Source organism: Ictalurus furcatus, chromosome 1 (genome assembly GCF_023375685.1).
Source record: "Ictalurus furcatus strain D&B chromosome 1, Billie_1.0, whole genome shotgun sequence".
In the NCBI taxonomy this organism is placed as follows: domain Eukaryota; kingdom Metazoa; phylum Chordata; class Actinopteri; order Siluriformes; family Ictaluridae; genus Ictalurus; species Ictalurus furcatus.
In genome coordinates, this window is record NC_071255.1 from 22,794,907 (window position 1) to 22,815,189 (window position 20,283).

At 41.6% G+C, this 20,283-nt stretch overlaps 1 protein-coding gene across 2 annotated transcripts in view; it reads right to left on the reverse strand.

Annotated features, from left to right (window-relative positions):
- Positions 1 to 63: 63 nt before the first annotated feature.
- The window catches only part of arid1aa (AT rich interactive domain 1Aa (SWI-like)), a 27,277-nt gene continuing 7,057 nt past the window's right edge, over positions 64 to 20,283 (reverse strand). Inside the window, exons 2-20 of one of the 2 annotated variants that reach the window (XM_053632878.1) lie at positions 17,908 to 18,102; positions 16,893 to 17,423; positions 15,724 to 15,837; positions 11,647 to 11,887; positions 11,388 to 11,477; positions 11,136 to 11,303; positions 9,480 to 9,807; positions 8,793 to 8,935; positions 8,567 to 8,670; positions 7,553 to 7,762; positions 7,235 to 7,439; positions 6,993 to 7,125; positions 6,736 to 6,902; positions 6,265 to 6,406; positions 6,000 to 6,122; positions 5,794 to 5,890; positions 4,662 to 5,499; positions 3,381 to 3,511; positions 64 to 3,294 (exon numbers count right to left, since the gene is read on the reverse strand). In XM_053632878.1, the coding sequence (XP_053488853.1) occupies positions 1,384 to 3,294; positions 3,381 to 3,511; positions 4,662 to 5,499; positions 5,794 to 5,890; positions 6,000 to 6,122; positions 6,265 to 6,406; positions 6,736 to 6,902; positions 6,993 to 7,125; positions 7,235 to 7,439; positions 7,553 to 7,762; positions 8,567 to 8,670; positions 8,793 to 8,935; positions 9,480 to 9,807; positions 11,136 to 11,303; positions 11,388 to 11,477; positions 11,647 to 11,887; positions 15,724 to 15,837; positions 16,893 to 17,423; positions 17,908 to 18,102 (5,871 nt within the window). In that variant the 3' untranslated portion in view covers positions 64 to 1,383. Of the gene's footprint in view, positions 3,295 to 3,380; positions 3,512 to 4,661; positions 5,500 to 5,793; positions 5,891 to 5,999; positions 6,123 to 6,264; positions 6,407 to 6,735; positions 6,909 to 6,992; positions 7,126 to 7,234; positions 7,440 to 7,552; positions 7,763 to 8,566; positions 8,671 to 8,792; positions 8,936 to 9,479; positions 9,808 to 11,135; positions 11,304 to 11,387; positions 11,478 to 11,646; positions 11,888 to 15,723; positions 15,838 to 16,892; positions 17,424 to 17,907; positions 18,103 to 20,283 lie in introns of both variants that reach the window. The other variant, XM_053632874.1, reaches the window with a different exon arrangement.

Sequence of the window (20,283 nt, forward strand, 5' to 3'; positions counted from 1 at the left end):
ATTTTCAACTGATGCCCGGTCACTGGCCGTCCAAATGAATAAAACAATCACAAACGTCTTACGAAGATTTAATGTACATTTATTCTTACCACATGGAACATATAGTATAAAGATTTCATACTGAATAAATGATATTCATTGAGCCAAAAAGGGGGAAAAGGAGGAATTTACATTACGCTTTAGCTACATAGTCTGAAATACAAATATGAAGAGTTCATGTCACTGGAGAAAAAAAAATATCTCAACTGTGTTTCTTCATCTAGAGTTTATTTTGTACCAGGAGAAGAAATTAAAATATTTGTTTGCTGTACTATGGAGAAACTGTGGGGAGGCCAAAAGGTGGTTCTGTTTATATATCTAAAGATTTTATGCTATGAATCCAACTTGAGTGTCCGCTTTCATTCTTCATAGACAAGTGAGAAGCATAAGAGTGAAAGACAGGGTGAGAAAGAGAGACAGAGGGGGAAAAAAAGTGTAATGTACAACATCTTATATACATCATAGCATGGGCTGTATCTTAGTTCAAAATCAGTCCTAGGAGGCGATTTCTTTATAAGGGTCATGTCATACAATCAAGGGGTTAAAGAGAGGCGGTAAGGGTGTCCAAGGTTCTCAATACTTTGGGGAGAAAGCCTTTCTCTCTTTACCATCAAACTAAAGTTTAAAAACTGTTTAAAAACAAGAGTGGAGCTGCTGAGCCAAGATTTCTCCACATGAAACAGTGCTGCAGTGTTTACAGTCATAAGGAAAAGGGTTACAGAGCTGTACAGAAAATGTCTACAATCTACTGCACAGGCTTCCATTGTAAGGGTATCCTGCTCAAGGCTGAGAAGTGGCTCCTTCGGGGTTGAACGTGCAGCATCACAACACCTACAACACCAACAAAGTGTTCACTCATCTAATCAGACTCAAATACCAGAGATGTGTACTCAATTCGCCCTTTAGTGGAGAGCAAGGGCACAGTTAACCCCAAACTCACTGTAAACGAGACAGCAACTTTGGTCAAAAGGTTCTCTGCTATTTATTTTATTCATTTATTTATTTTGATATAAAAAAGTAACCCACCCTTCCCCCACTGGGCAGCACATAAAACCTGGGGTCCCTGGCCGTATCAGTTAGTTGGCAGAGTTTACAGTTTGTGTCATTTTTTTTTTTATTATTTCTTGAGGCTCTGGTTTATGATCCACAGCTAATTCGTGATAACCTCCCCAAAGTGAGACACAGCAAAAAAGGACCAAAGGGTGAAATCCTTGCATAAATAAAAATAAAAAAAAGGGGGGGAAAGTCATATTTCTCTGCTTTTCATTCCCTGCACACCAAGGACACAGGAGGAGAGGAGAGAACAAAAACCAGAGAAGGTGGAGCTACCGCTCCCCACAGCTGTCATGACTGGCCAATCAGAAACAGTACATCACAGATGACATGGGACACTGAAGAGTTCATAAGAGGGGAGACCGAGAGGTCCAGTAGCCGCGACTCATAGAGTGTAAACTCCGAGTGGTTCTCCTCCACCTTAGCAAGGGCATGTAGAGCCCGAGCAGCCCGACGCATCATGTCCACACTTGTAGGTTCAAAGTGCGCCCCCTGCATGTGCAGCAGGGACCCTTGGCTCTGTTGGAACTGTGTGGCTGCTAAACTGTCCTCAAGGAAGCCCAAAAGGTTCCCTATACTGCTTTTTTGTACCGCAATGGCACGGGCTGCAAGGCTGTCACCCTGGGCAAGGTTGGCCAAAAGCACAACTGCCATCTCCCGGCATACAGGAACCTTTCGGTCCCCAACCAGACGTACAAGGTTCCCAAAAAGCTTCTCTAGTCGACTGAACGGAGGTGTTGCCAGAATAAGATCCACGTTATTGTCTTGGATACTGAGTTTGCTGAGAGTTTCCAGGACCAGTCTCTGAGGAGATAAAGCTGCATTAAGCCCCAAAGTAGGGAAGGGATCCTGGGCTTCTGCAGAAGGACACACAGCCCAGTGGAGCAAGCCATCAAGCAGAGGCAAGCAGATGCTCTCGGAGTAGATAGAAAAGTCAAGCTGACCTGAAATGTTAGCCAGCGTGACCAGGCAGTTCTCTCGCAGCAGCTCCAAACAGTCCCACCACCATTCGTCCTTCTCGCCAATGTCCTTGTCTGCCTCTTCCTCCTTCTCATACGTTAAAGGGGCCTGTTTACGCTCAGGATGACGATGATGAAGGAGAACAAGGCGGCCCAACAGCAGAAGCAGCCCTGGATGCTTGGACATCTCCAAGTCATTGCCAGGGACAAACGAAAGACTGCGGACTATGTTGGAGACGCAGACACAGCGGCGGGCAAGCGAGTCCTGCCAGTCTGAAAGCGTGATTAGTGGGGCTTCGTCCTTGCTGTGAGGTTCATCCTCTAGAACAGTGACAGAATGCTGACTCTGTGAGGAAGTACTGATGTTGAGGAGAGCCAGCTTGCTGGTCTCCTGGTTTGATCCTTCTGGTTCCTCTTCCTCTTTCTGCGATACTGGTTCCATTGAAGACTCAGGGACATTGACAGGTTTCTCCTCCTTTTCTTCTGAAACACCATCGGTTAACTGTCTGGTAGAAGATTGCTGTGGTTGTGTCTGCTCCTCTTCTTTCCTTCGCTCCACACTACATGAGGGTACTACGGGTGCCTCACACTCAATCTTCTCTGATGCTTTTTTCCTTCTACACGTTTGGGTAGGCTTTGTCCTATTCCCTGACTGCAATAAATCTGTCTTGCTCTCAAAATGGGTCTGAATATGCTCTGTAGTGTCACCTCCACCAATACTCCAGTGCACCAGACCACTGTCGAACTCCTGAAGCCGTCCGAGCTTGCTGGAGCAGTCTACCACAAATGGATCCTTCTTTTTCACCACTTTCAAGGGAAGTTTGTCAAACTTGCTGGCCTGTTTTGGCCTCTCCTGAGTCACACAAAGATCTAGAGGGGGTGCTTCTGTTGATTTTAGCTCTGTAGGCAGAATGTTTTCCATCACTTTGCCATCTTCATCTTTCATTGAGTCACCCGCCTTCTTCTCCGTCTTTATCTGAGGCTGCACTGCTGAGGCACGTTCCACACGCTGCTGTGATGAGTTTTCTTCCCCTTCACCCTCCTCCTCGGTTTCACCATCTTCCTCCATACCCATTACAACTGGCTCCTCTTCATCCTCCCCATTCTCTCCTTCTTTGAGAGCATTGGGGTCTAGCAGGGTTCTCTGTCCTGGATCACCAACTTCATATTCCCTCAGAATGCCAAAGATCTCAATGAGGCAACGTCTAAAATACTCCACTATTAGTTCCAGGAAACCAGGGAGCTGTGAAGAAGACAAGGATGTTTGATGAGGATAACAAGGTTGTGGTTGATAAAAACTCATTTAAACTTTTTGGGAGAAAAACTCACCTGAACGAGGTTAAAATTGGAGATACTGTTGTCATCATACAGCAGGATGTTAATGGTGTCTAAAGCCCATGTGCTCTCAGCTAACAGACCCGATTTTAGAGACATCATCACCCTCCATGCCTCTGGTGTGCCTGAGAAGTGCAATGTTTGAGATTCAGATTAGTACACTGCTCCCAATATTTCGTGTTACAGCTGCACTAATTCAAAACAGCGTGTAGAATAATTGTTGAATGTTATAAATGTACCTTTGACCATATTAAGACCAAAGACCATAAAACTAATATTTCACCAGATTATCAATAATTTATCTTTAGATGTTCTATTTGTTGTATTCATGAATACAGGGCCATTTTGGAACCACAGTCAAATACACCATAAGGCACTGAATAACATCTTTGTAAACAAGAACTAAGGCTTTCTGGAAACAAGACACATGTTAGGAAAAATATCTAACAATGCTCAAAACCAAAAATATTTCTGCATAGTGATTTAGTCTCAATCTGCCACATTACTGTAGCACAAAGCCCTGTGTTCAGTAAATGTGTGGTGGGTGATGCTAAATTGGAAATGTACTAAATTACTATTGGTTTTATCTTTTTTTTTCAATCTGAGAGCTCTATGTAGCAGTCAACAATATGAAGACTAGACATACTAATGAAATTGGCAATTGTCTAGTAAAGCCCTGTAAAATTATCGTCTTGGGAGGCATGCTCCACAAGCTTTCAAACCCAAACTGATGGTCACTGTGTTTTCTGTTCTGAGATCTTCTTTTTCCTCTTATAACAAAACAATTTGCCACAATTTTTTTTTTTTAACTTATTAAACAAAAGAACTTACTTTATGTTTACAGTTATATTTAAAGTTACAACGCATGTCTGTGAATCAAGTTAGTTCCAGTTATGGCAGCTATAAACAGAGTTTAACAATACTGTGGTATCATTTAACCTAATGCCAAGCAATACAGTTTAACAAGGTTACATGCAAAATCCCCTGTGGCAGCAGTTCAAAATTAGTATGTGCCTGGTAAAAGTTGGATTGTATCGCAGTATTGTGATTTGAAGTATACTGGCAGTTTTAATGTTTTTATAACCATCTAAAAGTATATCATTCAACATATCATTTACTAAAATTTATAGCTCAGCATCATTGACAATCTTCATATCGGCCAGGCCCTAATAAATATTCTAGTCAGCCATCCAAAGTCAGCCCTGGCAGTGCATTACAACTACATCAGTTGCACTTTAAACCACATGGTTGAGCCTACTAAGGGTAAACACTTACCAATCTCTTTCATGGTGAGTCGCCTGCGTGGCTTGAGAACAGGCTGTGTGGCCTCTACAGACCCTGGAGGGAACGGAGGATCTCTCCTCATCATTGGAGGCTGTACAGGTGAAGGGATGATATGGGACGCGGGCACAGGTGGACCTGCCTTCTGCATCTTGATGTTGCTGGGCATGTAGGGAGATTTACTTGGGGATGTCCTGCTCTCCATCGGCCGGGGCATGGGAGTGGGGCTGGACACCTGTGGAATGTGGTTCTGCATGGCTTGTGGAGACTGGTAGTTGGACTGCAGGGGGCGGCTCATGGGTGGCCCAGCCCCCGCTGGGCCGTACGCAGGCTGCCTTGGCCCTGGCCACTGTCCTTCATGGTTTATACGCTGCTCAGATGACATCATCTCTTCAGATCGGTTCATGCCGTGATATCCTGGGCCCTGCGCAGGTCCACCAAGGGGTCCTTGTCTGTTTGGATAGTTGGGGTAGCCCAACTCATTTCTGCCCTGCCACATACCAGCCTGGGGGCCATCAGGACCTGACTGCATGGAGCTGCCCATCATCTGAGGTGGCATGGACGCTTGAGAGTTGGGGCCTGAGCCAGGCTGCATGCGATCCCTTCCAAAAGGGAAAGGGAACTGGTTTTGTGGTCCAGGAGGCCGCCGCTCTGGTCCAGGGTAAGAGCTGCCGAACTGGTTGTACATTTCTGGCTGAGCCGCTGAAGGAGCATTAGGAGGAGCCTGAGGCTGCTGCTGTGGCTGCTGAGCACCAAATGGCCCGCCATACATTTCACCATCGTGATGGCGCTTTGCTGGAGGGTAGCCTCCCTCCCCTGGTCTCTTGTAGTTCTGGTTGGAGACAAATAACATTAAAGTACCAATTAAATTAAAGGCACAGCTGGGATGTTTGAGGTTTGTTTTTGGCCTTTTCATGTTATTTTATACACAGCTATCAGGATATGCACCCTCTTCCTATTAAAAAACTAGTTGCAGTTTCTTATATTAAAGCCATTTTTGGTTTGTTTCAGATTTCAGTGTGGCTATGAAGTAATTTGCTTTCACTATTTAACATCTAATATGTTTATAAAAAAAAAATAAAAAAGTCACTATAAATGAGACAGCCAAGTTAATATAATCACTTACAGTCTGTTGCTGTGGAAACATTCCTGGTTGCTGATTTGGGTACGAGCCACCAGGAGGCGCACCCTGGCCAGGAAACTGATTACCATAGGAATCGAGCCTGCAAAGGACATCATGTGTTAAAATCAATTTTCAGCATAAAGCAGCTGTCTGGTTAAATGCATTCTTCAGAAACGTCACAATTTCATTCCTAAAAAAAGGCAACTGACCGCTGTTGCTGCGATGGGTAGCGATTCGGCGAGTACATCCCAGTGTCAGTGTTGGAAGGCATCATGTTTGGCTGTGGTACTCCAGGTCCCATATTATTTTCTGGGCCCATCCCTGATTCTGGCCTATAAAATTAGAGAGAACACACAAGATATTTATAAAATATCCTATACAAAACCAGCAACTGAAGCTAAAGCTACTCTCTTCTCTCAAAAGATGCCAACGCAGGCAATAATTTTCCTGATGTTGAGATCTTCTTGACTTTACCTTCTCTCATAGCCTGTTCCATATGGATACTGCTGCCTCTGTCCCATGGGCATATTCCCAACTGGACCTCCTGATCCACGGTTAAACTGCTCTCCAAGGTTGCTGTTAGGACCCTGTGCACCAGCCATGAAAGGCTCCCCAACTACAAATCATATAAATGATACACAGACTCTTAAAAATAAATAAAAAATCAATCAATCAATCGGTCTGGCTTACCATGCTTGGCTAACATTTGGCAAAAAAAGTACACAAAAATCATATAATTGGGTTTAATCTGGCTAAAACACTTTTCTTGTTTGTGGTAAACTTTGTTCACTCTGTGGTATACAAATCAAACATATTATTAGTATTATTTATTTATTTATTTTAAATGTTTTAAAATTTCTAAGGGTAAACCATATGCAGCTGTTTATGAAAGACAAAAAAAAAAAAAAAAAAAAAAAAAAAAAAAGTAAAACTGAAAGTTCTTACCTTTACGCATGCCACTAAATGGGTCCTTGTTGGGCTCATAAGGGCCCATGCGGCCAGGCATCTCCGGAGTGCTCATGCCAGACTGGTAGCCTGAGTTGGGAGTCATGGTGTTTCTCCTAGAGAATGCTGGGTCACTGCCATCAGCAAATGGATCCTGAAGGTTCACACTGCTCCTATGAAACACACCAGATAAGTAGCTGTTCGCAGTCAAATAAGATGAACTGCCAAGACTGCCATAACAAATAACACGAACTCACCTGCCACTTTGCATTGAGGGCATCTGGCTATGTGGGGTAGAAGCAGGTGTAGGAGGCTTCAAATCCCCACTCTCAGCCATAGAACTGCTTGTGGACTGGGGGGTCTGAGGTCCCTGCAGGGAACCAGATCCAGCTGGACCATGACGAAGAGGGGGAAAATCAGATATGCAATGAAGGAAGACTGTGTAAAAAAATAAAATAAAATTCAATGAAATAATTAACTTTTGAAAATATGCCCATACCTGGGGAGGGTGGCTGGACCTTAGCCTGGTTCTTCTTGCCCTCTGCAGACATGATGTCAGGTGGTGGATCTTCTCCACGCTCAATCTTGCATTCAAAAGCATACAGACACTGGATGTACTGCTTCTTTAGTGAGCTAGCTGCACTGCTGGATGTGCCAACATTCAGACTGGTGGCAAGTTCTCGCCACTTTTTATTCTTGTTGACCTGTAAGCAGCCACGTGAAAAATTAGCCAGAGAAGATGTTTCTCATTCTTCATCATGTCTGCTCAAGTATACATGAGGATGGATGCAATCTCACTAGCTGCTTGTGTTCTCACCTGTGTGAGACCTCCAATTTCCTTAACAGACATGTAAAGGCGGAAGAGATCGAGGGGCTTGCGGCCTACGGCAGGCAGGTTGCTCATGCCCATTGCCTTCTCCTCAATGAACGCTAAGTAACGGTCCACCCAAATCTTCCGTTCTGGCTCAGAACCAAGCTCATACAGACGAGTGATCTTCTCATTGGTTGTGGTGGAGGAGCTTGACTTCTAAACATAAGTAGAGTTTGTAGAAGAATTACACAAGGAAATCGGAAGGTGGCAGCTCATGTTCGTGTTTAGGGCGCTTTCACACTTACTAACCAAGTCTGAATCAGAGTGAAATACCTTTGTTCATTTGCGGTTTGGTTTCACACTGCACATAATTTAACAAACCAAAAAAAAGCAAAGAATCATTGGCTGAGGGGTATTTAAGGTATATTCATTGGTCAGAAATTCAGCAATGAAAAAAAGTAAACAAATCTTGAATTTATGCATGCAGAAATCAGAAACGTTTGTGCCTCATGGGTCAGTTTAGCAGCTCACAGCTACAAATAAAGTCTACCCACAACCCAAAATGCACAACGTTTGGTTCATTTGCTGCAGTCTGGTTGACTGATGCTACAGGAACCAGACCAAGGCTACCGTGATCTTGCACCAGCTGTTACGGTCTGCACACGAGTGTGAATGGTGCGCTTTCACATGCCTAAATAAACCAAACCGAAGAGGAAATCACACCAGGGTTCGATTCTAATGAACTAAACACTGGCATATATGAAATTCCCCCTTACAATTTTAGATGTCCTATTCTAAGCACAACATTTAAATGTATATACCCGCATTTGACTAAACTTTTTCTATCGTCTATTCTGCTGAGAAGGAGTAAGAAGTCTAGCAATAGTCAAGAAAATATGCCATACGAAGTGACAGCACTAGCTACTGTAGGACTGAATGATGGATTTCATCTTTAAATGGTACATGACATGTTTTAGTGCCCATCAGAATAAAATGCTTCTTGTTTCCTGGGGAGCAAACCTTGGATTTGGAGTCTGACTTGGGTGTCCCTTCAGCCTTGTTATTCATCTTTTGTGGCTGGTTGAGTTTCCCATCCATACCAAATTCTGGACCAGGGGACATACCTTGAAACAAACAAAGAGACAACAATGTCAAGGGATTATCACCTTAACAAAAATATTTATTTATTTATTTATTTTATTCAACAGAAGATACAGAATAATATATTTAGCACTTGACTGCTCACCACTGCTGTTGTTTGGCATATTTCCACCCATGGGGAAGGGTGGTCCCTGGGTGTTCATCATTCCTGGCATATTGTTCATGGAGGGCCCATATGGAGGTCCTGAGCCCATCATACCAGGAGACATGCTGGGATAACCAGGCATCCTGCAAGACAAAACGTAATGCTAAATAGTGAAATTTGGGGAATTCTGGCTTCCCCCCTCCCCAGTTCGAGACTGACAAATCCTCATGTGACCCCCTTCCCCCCACTCTTTATCTTGCTGGTGGTGAGTCCACAAGATGGCTCCATGTTGTCAATTCAGGCAAAGCCCATCAGAGTTACATGGGTGGCCCAGTGACCGGAGAGGCACTAGGGTTGGGTCCTGATAACCCTAATCCATGAAGGACACACTTAGACCTTTTTGTACCTTTCATGGGAGCTATTAGCTTAAATTTATGTCTGACCTCTCCCTTCAGATCTCTTCAGAAAAAGGGGGTCAACTGGGAGCGATATAGCCCTGAGGTTTATAGAAGTATACAAGACCCTTAACTACAACAAGGTCTCAATCCAAGAAGGGGCCAAGGGACACTTTAACTATACAAAGTGGTTCAACACTACAAAACTGCAGTGGATACTGCATGCAGGTAGTACTCCATGATCAACTTTATGAAGCATACTGGTGCTTTGACTGAACTTTGATCAACATACCTGTTGTGTATGGAATTGGTAGATCCATGCTGCATGGCAGCTGCTGCTTCTTGTGGCTTCCTGTTGAGGCCTGGTGGAGGGCACATTGCAGAACCAACCTGTGGTGGTATATTGCCCATATTGGGGCCCATGTTAGGACCCATGTTGGGCCCCATATTAGGACCATATGGTCGTCCACCCATCTGTGCATGTGGCATCCTACTTGGTGGCATTCCAGTAAAAGGTGGGCCTCCCCCCTGTCCAGACATAGGATTCATAGATCCTCCCATGCCAGGGCCTGGGTAGTTGGCATTGGGTATGCCACCATAACCTGGTTGCCTTTGGTAACCTGCAAAAACAGGAAGGATTGGTCTCTAATATATTGTACTATACTCGTAAATGCAGTGTACTTTAACATGCACAAAATGTCCAAGACCTCCTCCTGCAGCTATATCTGAAGTAGCACTACCTGCACCCCTTAATTTCATCTGTTATGATAATCATGAGTGCCTGATATAGCTATTCTGCTTTAGTGCCCCTCATTTGGCAGAAAAAGAAATTCCCAAAAGTAACAATAAAACTATATTCATAACAAACTGAAACAATTAAGGGTTATGACTCAGTTTCATAAATGATTTCTTAATTATGTCTTCATTTCAGAAAATTTGCATAATTACACATCATGTCCCACTAGTGGCTTACAGGGCCTTCGGTATACTAGCAGGCTGGAGCGTTGCTGTAGCACCTAGTCATAGTGGCAGCTCAACTGACGTGGGCTGTGCTACGTCAGCTGCCTCTTTTCACCCAGGCTAAAAATAGCCGCACTGTGATCTACTGGGCTCTCAAAGAGCAAGACGGAGAAAGCGCAAGAGCAAGTTAAAGTCCCAAAAATGTGTTTTTCATGTCCCAACTTCTTACACCTACACTTTCAGATTTTAACTTTAACTCAGTAAGTTTATCAAAGTAATTAAACATTAAATTACTTTTAAACCAGTCAAATGGACTGTTAAGTAAAGTTAAATCAAGTTCTGACAATTAACCGACCAAATTTTAGGCATGAGAAAAGTAAATGTAAAATTTGCTTCGGTTTGGTCAAATAGGTGGTCAGTAGTATAATTGATGAAACATTAATGAAAGGAAAGCATGACCTGGGCAAACAATACGGAGTAATAAATAAATATCAGATGTTCCAGAGGCCAACACTATGATGAGAATAGTAATGAACACAAACACAAATTTGTACTGTTAAATAAAGTTCAGCTGCAGTTCTGGTTTTGCACAAGCACCAGTGCCTAATATCTTTCTTGATATTTATTATCTACACCTTTATATGGTTGAAAAATATCCTAGATCAAAACTAAATAAGATATGGCCAGGTGTTCTAATGTATGCAATATTCAAATGTTTGAAGAGGCATAATATAAAATGGTGGAAGATGGTGCTCTGAATTAAATTGATTGATTTTGCCCTGAATTAAAATCACATTCATTGATGCATGTCTGTTTAGAGGATTCTGAAACCTTTATTGTATGCGTTCTTTAAGCTTCAACATGTCATGGGCTCAATTTGTTTTCTGTCATTTACAACTATGAAACACATCCTTTGGGCTTTTGTTCGGAACTGTCAAGGCTTCAGATACCGACTTTATAACTGTGTTATTAGCTTTGAACTGCTCACCTTGTGGGCCATATTGGCCACCCTGAGGCCCATAGCTGCCCATTGAGTTATTCTGCTGAAAAGGTCCCATTCCACCATGCATCTGACCTCCAGACGATTGCCGAGGTGACAATGCAGAGCCAGACTGAGGAGAGCCATAAGGTGGCATTTGGTTCCTTTGCATGAATCCTGGTTTAGAAAAATTAAACAAGGTAAATAAAGAAGCAAGAGGAATAATAGCATAATATACTGTTTCTCGAGGCTAGGCTTTACCTCTATCTTGGCCCATGCCAGGCTGATTCATACCAGGGTGCAAAATACCATCAGACTGACCACTAGGGGGCCGGGGAGGCATCTGGTTTCCTGTAAAAAATAAAAAAATATTATATATATATATTATATACACAATACAGATTACTGCAAACTAAAGCTTACGATGAGCAAAATGCAAACATAAAGAGGATAAATATAAAATGGACACGTGGAAGCCTCTTCATCTGCCCACCCTGATAGTATTCTTCTGCTCTCTTACCTGGCATTGCTGCTGGAGAGAGGGGTCCAGAGCGGGATGCTGTGGCACTAGCAGGTGAGCCGACAGGGGAGGGTGAAGGTCCACGGATGCCCGGGAGATGAGGGGAAGTGTGAGGGGAAAACGGAGACTGTGCTGGGTTGCTCTGTTCGCCCTGACTGCTAGACACTCCAGATGTACTAACACCAGGACTGAGCGCTCCCTCTGTACCAGTGGGCAGGTCATCAATAGAGCCTGACAGATCCTATATACACGAAATAAGACAAAGGTGATCAACATGTAGAGATCAAATTTTAAAAAAGGTTTGATCTGAAAACGATCAGACATAAAACAATAAATAAAAAAAAAGACTAGGTGGACTGGTTTAGCCAGACCATTAATGCATGCTATAGGGAATACAGTTAGAATCTCATTTATTAGCCACAAATACAGGCCAACAGGCTACTACCTATCTATCGCCAGCTAAATGGAAACCTGGCAAGAAATACTCTTACTAGTTAACAGACACACTGAAGTGCTTCAAGAGAAGATGCTAGTTTACTTTGAAACACTTGTGTAGAAGACATAATATACTACAGTCTGCAAGAACAGTCTTTGTGTATTCTCCATCTTCTAGTTAAATATTCCTCAACACTTAGGCCATGATTTTTCAGCAAGCCTGTGGACTGTCCAGCAATCATTCATAGCTGCTGCTGCTCAAAAACCCTTTTCCCCAGAAGTGGAAAAAATAAACATTTATACTTTCTTAAAGACTGGAGAAACTGATCCTCAGATTCATTTTTGAATACAGTATAAACTTAACAAAAAATCATCATAATCCTCAAGAGCATCACACTGGATTTTTGCCATGTGAATTTCTTCAGCAGGATGAAGCTAAATCAGCTGATTATATACAGGTGCATCTCAAAAAATTTGAATATCGTGGAAAAGTTATTTTTACCCCCCGTAATTTAATGCAAAAAGTGGAACTCTCCGATACTCTAGATTCATTACACAAAGTGAAATATTTCAAGCCTTTTTTTTGTTGTTGTTTTAATCTTGATTATTGCTTACAGCTCACAGAAATCAAAAATCTAGTACCTCAAAATATTAGAATAAATAATTTATAATACAGAAATGTCGACCTGAGAAGAGCTCTAATCAGCTAATTAACTCAAAACATCTGCAAACGTTTCCTGAGTCTTTAATCTCTCAGTCTGGTTCGGTACACACAACCACAATCATGAGGAAGATGAAAGTAAATTATGCATTTCATTCGGAAATCAAGGTCCCAGAGTCTGGAGGAAGAGTGGAGAGGAACAGGATCCAAGTTGCTTGAAGTCCAGTGTGAAGTTTCCACAGTCAGTGATGATTTGGGGTGCCAGGTCATCTGCTGGGGTTGGTCCACTGTGTTTTCTCAAGTCGAGAGTCAATACAGCGTCTAACAGGAGATTTTCGAGCACTTCATGCTTCCATCTGCTGACAAGCTTTATGGAGATGCTGATTTCCTTTTCCAGCAGGACTTGGCACCTGCCCACAGTGCCAAAACTACTAGTAACTGGTTTGCTGACCATGGTATTACTGTGCTTGATTGACTAGCCAACTCACCTGACCTGAACCCCATAGAGAATCTATGAGAGACACCAGACCCAACAATACAGAGGAGCTGAAGGCTGCTATCAAAGCAACTTGGGCTTCCAGAACACCTCAGCAGTGCCACAGGCTGATCACCTCCATATCACGCCGCACCGATGCAGTAAATCATGCAAAAGGAGTCCCGAACAAATATTCAGTGCATAAATTAACATACTTTTCAGAAGGTCGACATTTCTGTATTTATAAATTCTTTATTCTAATATTTTGTGATACTAGATTTTTGATTTCCATGAACTGTAAGTTGTAATCATCAAGATTGAAAACAAAAAAAGGCTTGAAATATTTAATTAAATATATAAAAAGTTCCACTTTTTGAATTACATTACGGGAAAAAAGTGACGTTTTCCACGATATTTGAATTTTTTTTTTTTAGATGTACCTGTGTGGTAATTTGTTTCCTGAGGACAAGTACTGGTTCAGTGAACCACTTAGCCAGCAAACTAGTTGTGTGTTTGTGAGCCACAGAGACATTCTGTTGACTAATCCTTGCAATGTGCCATTGTATGTTAAATAGATTATTAGCAGATTCACTTAGCACACACATGATAGCTTGTTAACTTATGCTAAAGAACTGTTAATAAATGTTCATGCATGAATGTACTACTGTTGTATAAAACAGGCTGGAAAAATAAGCAGTTCTTCCATGTTGAGTATAACAAAACACGTGACCCCAACTCTGCACTAGTTTACTATTGACCCACGTTTCCAAGATTGCCATTTGCAGAATTAAAATTCATCCAGAAGAACTCACAGTGCAAAGTGAAATCGGAGGAGATGGATGCGAAATGAACTACACCCGGAAGGGAATCTCTTTCACATACCACATCCTCTTTCATTCAGGTGACCGAGCTTTTTCACCAGGCGGATTTTGTTTGCATCCAGTATGACCACTGCTTTAAAGTGACTGTTCCCCACACACCAATAGCTAGCCAAGCATTTTTGGACAAAAATCCTTTATCAAATAACCAGTTTAGATAGCCTCCTAATATCAGCACAAAATATACCTCATTTCATGATCATGCAATTTGTGTTTCTCAAAACACATGAGGATTATGCTTTAAATCTAAACTTTATTCTCTACCAAGCTATATAAAAGGAATAAAATTCACAAAACAGGGACTTGTCATTGAAAACAGCATTAATCAGAAGGTAACTGATGAACGCAACTGAGCATGTCTAAGCCTCAAGAGCACACCTCCATTTAAAAACCATAAGCACATCATTTACATGTAAAATGCCCTAAGGATAAAAGTTGTAAAATTTGAAGAACATAATTTGATGGGGGAGGGAAAAACAACAGTAAGGAGAGATAAAGGTCAGAAAGGCAGGTATGTGCTTAAATACAAACAGTAGCCTGTAAACAAATGAAAAATAGGAAGGATTTAGTGAAGGTATAGTAAGGATACAAGATGTAGGATTTGCACAGAACAAAATATATATTACAACATTCAGTCTATATAATAAATAAATAAATAAATAAATAAATAAAAACACTATTGTTTATGACTTTTATATGCAACACCTACAGTAGATCTTCTGGTCTTCTAAGACGATTAAATTCATAGCATTACACCATTACACAATAAAATTTTGTAAGCATGTTATGTTTTAAATACTATTTTTATTTTCTCATTGCATTATACTTTAAAAGCTACTGTTATAACGAGTTTAATTATTTGTGTTCAAATCTTTGGCTCTAAAATAAACAAAAATGTAGAGAAAGCATGCAACCCCAATCACCAAATATGGACAAATCTGTGCAAAAAAAACCAAAAAAAAAAACAAAACACCACAACAACCCAAAAACAAACATGTATATTTATTTCTTAATGACATATTCCCACACATGTACCCAGCAGACTACTTCTGCTGAGCCACAAACAGCAAGCACAACCATGCCGCTGGCCTTATTTATCTCAACTTGAAGATAGTGACGAGGAAAAAAAACAAAACAAAACAAAAAAAAAAAACAATGCATTCCAAGGTTGCCATGGCTACAGTGGTAAAGTGCAGATGTGCTGAATCAGCGCAGACGAGTTCACTCCATCTGTCTAAGCCTCAGTGGTCAAAACATCTGTTGTCTGTCTCTAGCCTTCAACATTCAAATCAATTTCATTAAGAAAAGACAGAAATCAATAGAGATCCCATTCAGCGTTGAGCTATGCCTCAGGATTCTAATGCAACGGAACAATCAACATTATTAACGCAAAAAAAGACCGATATACTCCCCTCTGAGAGCCATTAGGAATCCCCCAAGCTGACACAGCAGCTAATGAGGATGTCCCTTAAATGATCCCTCACAGTTTGTAGCAGTTTAAACAGAACTCGCCTCACAGGTGGAAATTTGACAGATTTCACACTGCATACTTAAATTATGCTGCAAACTCTGAGTACCTTGAGACATGAATGCACTTGTGTGAGGACAGGAAAAGAAAGAAGACTTACAGGTAGACTGGAGGGTCGTCCCTGCATGTCCTCGGAGGAGCTCTTAGTGGAGGCCACAGGCTGACTGGAGGCAGTAGCACTGGACTGTGAGCTAAAGGATTCCTGGGAAATCTCCTGGAAAGTGAGAACAAAAGCAAACGTACGGATTACTTCAATCGCCAGGAAGGCCAAACAGATGTATACACCACTTTGGGCTATCTGGACATTGGATAAAAGTTAAATTCTTTCAAGTACTTGCAAGTACTGCCATAATGAGAAACTGTCTTCCAAATCAGGAACATGGGTATGAGGAAACGTTGATGAACATGAGCAACCAAATGGCAACCAAAACATGGGACTGGGCAAGAATATTGGAGCTTTTATTTTGCTAGCTAATAAACTTATGATTTTTCCACTCTTGCTTTCAATAAAATTATTTAATCCAACTGTAAAGCTGGCATCGCTCCAATGCACTGCTATAATGAACATAAAGCATCTGAAAAGTGCTTTAGAAAAATAACTTTAAGCCCATGCAAAGAAAGCGAGAGAGAGAGAGAGAGTCCAAGCACACTGCTCCACTTGTCAGCATGAAACGCTGATTAATGCCTCTTCTAGCTATTTGATTTACAGGAAACATGTCATTGTTTGTATTCTATCCCCTAGTGGACATTCTATGAATGCTGAATAATTTTCATACACTCGAGGAACAAATCAGGCTTTAAAAAGCACCTTTGACACACGATCAGTATTTCAACAAATGTAGTTTAACAGATATTCATCAGGCTTCTCCATAATGTAATAGCTAACCAAGTCAGAATAATGAGAACATTTCTTTATGACTGAAAGGAAATTTCATTGATGTTATAACTTCCTATTCTTGCAGTACAATTGTTTTTTATAAAAGTCATTAATGAACACATTTGGACATCCAGTGTACCTGCATGCAACATTCAAAGGGAGCCTATGCAAAGGTTCACTTATAAACAAATACTCCTATATACTTCTTTTGCTTTTTTTTAATGTTCAAAACATTTGGGACAATTCTAACAATCTTTCAAGGGCCATCAAGCGGCTCCATTCCTAAACTAGCAAGGGACTACCTTTCTAGAAGGAATGCAGTTGGATGTGTCAGCCAGTTGGCAAGAGAAAATGCATCTTCTAGCATGAAAGACAGTAAACTTCCATATTACCTGAGGAGGGGGAGGAAAACGCTGATAAGAAGACTGCTGCTGCTGCTGCTGCGAAGGATTCTGGGAATATGAGGAAGGCTGCCCCTGCACTGTGGGCTGCTGGGAGGCTGGCGTAGGTGCTTGCGGGGTCTGTTGTGATGGTGGTTGTTGGGCTCCTTGGCTGTGAGTATAGTTGGACTGCGCCTGTGATGCTGGAGGAGCTTGAGAGGCTCCCTGCGGAGGAGGCTGGGACTGGGGTGTCTGTTGCTGAGGATATGGGGACTGAGTGGACTGTGGTGTAGGGGGCTGAGAGTAGGGAGTTTGTGATTGAGATGGCCCAGGTGGGGGCACGCCCAATGGCCCCTGGGACTGCTGAGGCATGTGAGACTGCGGGTAGGGATGGCCACCCTGTCCGTGAGGTGCAGATGGCTGGGTAGGGTGAGGGTACGGTGACTGTTGCTGACCCGGGTGAGTGCCTGGGCCCTGCTGACTGTAATAAGGCTGCTGCCCCTGCTGCCCATAACCACCTGGTCCCTGCTGTCCGTATGCCATCTACACAAATGAGCAGCACCACACTCATTAGATACAAAGCAGGCTTGATGGATTTGTAAAATTACTTATTAAAACCCTGTTATTTCCCATAAAATCTTCCATGATGGATAGAGCGCGACTGATTGCAAAGTTTATCACAATCTCTTTAAGGAAACTCTTCCTTGAGCGCTGCCTTCTTCAATAACATTTTTCATTCATAACTGCAGAAAAGTTATCTTGTCTATTACATTATGACATAGCAGCCTTGCAGAAAGGGTCCAACTTCAAAGAACTGCAACAGAACTTATATGCCAAGTTCATCTGTCCATAGAAAGAGAAACAACGGAACAAAAACTAAAAGGAATTTACATTTTTATCCACCTTTCTCAGAATATACATGCCCATCGCAAGTAGCCAACCATTCATATTGATAAACAGAATCTGCACCTACAATGAATGAATCTTTCTTCCTCAGAAATTTCATTATGTATTAGGAATCACTGACCTGTTGGCCATACTGCATGCGACCCTGCATGGCCATTGGGTATCTCTGAGGACCAGGCGGCCCATAACCCTGGCCTGGATATGCAGGACCCTGCTGGCCCCCTGGAGGTCCTTGGTGGGGCTGCTGAGTATATGGGCTTCCCGCTCCATATGGCTGGCCTCGCATCTTCCCCATCTGATCCATCGAGCCCGGAGTCTGCGGAACCAGTATAGCTGTGATTGGAGCATGTATTGCATACATTTCACTTAAGGAAACAGTGTATTCAAGACAGAATCAAGAATTAGAGTATATAGTATAAATCGAAAACTCAAAAAGTGTGACAAGATTCAGAGCATACAAGTAATATGACCATTTTGCTTTAACCCATCAGCTAAATTATGGCATATAGCTTTTAATAAGACTGTCAGTTCCTATCCAATATCCAATGCAGCCATATGTAATTAGAACTATTACGAATGTGGAAGACAAATCAATAAGAAACATCAACAATTAAATTTTAAGTACCATATTATGAAAGGGCTGTCCGTTTCAGCTCTAGAATACAATCTCTCTCTCTCTCTCTCTTCAGGATCCTCCATTCAAAAAGGAAGCACAAGGCGAATGTTTACTGAGCTAACCACCTTCAACAAATATAGCTGGAACCCAGAACTACTTCCACAGAAATAAACTGTAGGTCAAAGGCTTCTAGTCAGCCACTAAATCTCAGTACTGAATTCAAACTGAGGTGGGAAACGTGGCAAAAATTTATACTTGAAGGCATTTTTTCTACATAAGGTGTGCAGCAAGATATTCAGTGGCTTGCTCTTTCATTTGTCCTCAGTAAGCGATTTATCCTGGTCAGGGAAGCGGCAAATCCAGATCATATCCCAGGAACACTGGGCGTGTTTCACAACTAGCATTTTTTGCATAATTTAGCATTGCTTATTCATTTACCGGTATATTTTTGAAGGTGGGAGGAACCTGGAGAACCTGGAGGAAACCAGCACAGACCGAGGAAGAACATGTAAAACACCACACAGCTCAGGATCAAACCAAGTTCCTGGAGCTGTGAAGCAGAAACTGCACCAATGTGCCACCCATAATGTGGGTTGCATTGTCACCCAGATGAGGATGGGCTCCCTTTTGAGTCTGGTTCCTCTGAAGGTTTCTTCATGTTGTGTCAGGGAGTTGTTCCTTGCCACCATCACCTCTGTTTACTCATTAGGGATAAACTTGTACACTTAATTTATATGTTTCTATATATTTTACTTATATAGCGCTACACAAATAAAAATTTTATTGAACTGAATATTGACATGAAAGTGAACATTTTTGGCTGAAATCAAATCTGCAAATAGATCAGAAACGAAGAGAAATCCAAATTCTGTTTTATTAGTCTGCATCATTTTGGTTTGACATGTTCAGATAAACTTTTTTGGCCAAAACGGTTTGACATTTCACAAGTCCTACCAAAAAAACCCTAACAAAAAACAAGAGTAAGGACGTAAAAAATACCGGACATAAGTGAACATAATTGCATAATGTGCTAACACAATCCATAGCTTTCATTTAAAACCTGCTTTTTGTTTTCAGGCTCTTTATAATTGGTCTAAATCTACTGAAACAGTAGTAGCTGGGATTGATAACAGGGCCAATAGGACAAAAAAATATATAAATCAGTAAGTGAAGAGTAAGAGAAATAAGAGACTTGGGAAGGCAAAGAAAACAAACACTTTCCCACGGTCATTAACCTGAGTGTTACCTTTTTCTGCCTTAGTTAAGGAAGTCAAGAGTGCTATATTTAACTCATTTCCAATGGCCCAGTCTGCCGAATATTTAACACATCCCAGCTGTACTTTTGTTTGAGACTGAGCCAAGTTGGCTTCCCCAAGCATTCTTGGCACCGAATGAATGACATGAGCCATAACGGCATTAGCTGGGAATGTTTTGCAATGTGATTTAAGATAGACGGTATAGACACGTACCAGGAAGAAGGATCGATTTCAGAATAGATCCAACAATCCTCCTTCAAACAACCTTTCATAAAACCTTTCCTGTTCAAAATTATTTTTTACAGATGCTGACCTGATAAATGACCTAACATAAGCAGAATAGAAATTTTATTAGAAAATGTCTTTTTGTGTAGAACATTTCACCTACATTAAATGAGTAAATCAACTTCAATAATACAAAAAAGTGATAACATGCTAACATTCAGACAGCAACAAAGGTAAAAACAACTAAGACATTTGCAATGTTATTTAAAAGTAAACCACCTTCAATCTCAAAAGAGTCAGAGACCAAGTTCTTTACAACTATTTAGGAAAAGAAAAACATTTTTAAACAACTCACAAAATGATTTCCAGTGCCATGTCATTACCTGAAATGGTCTGGCCA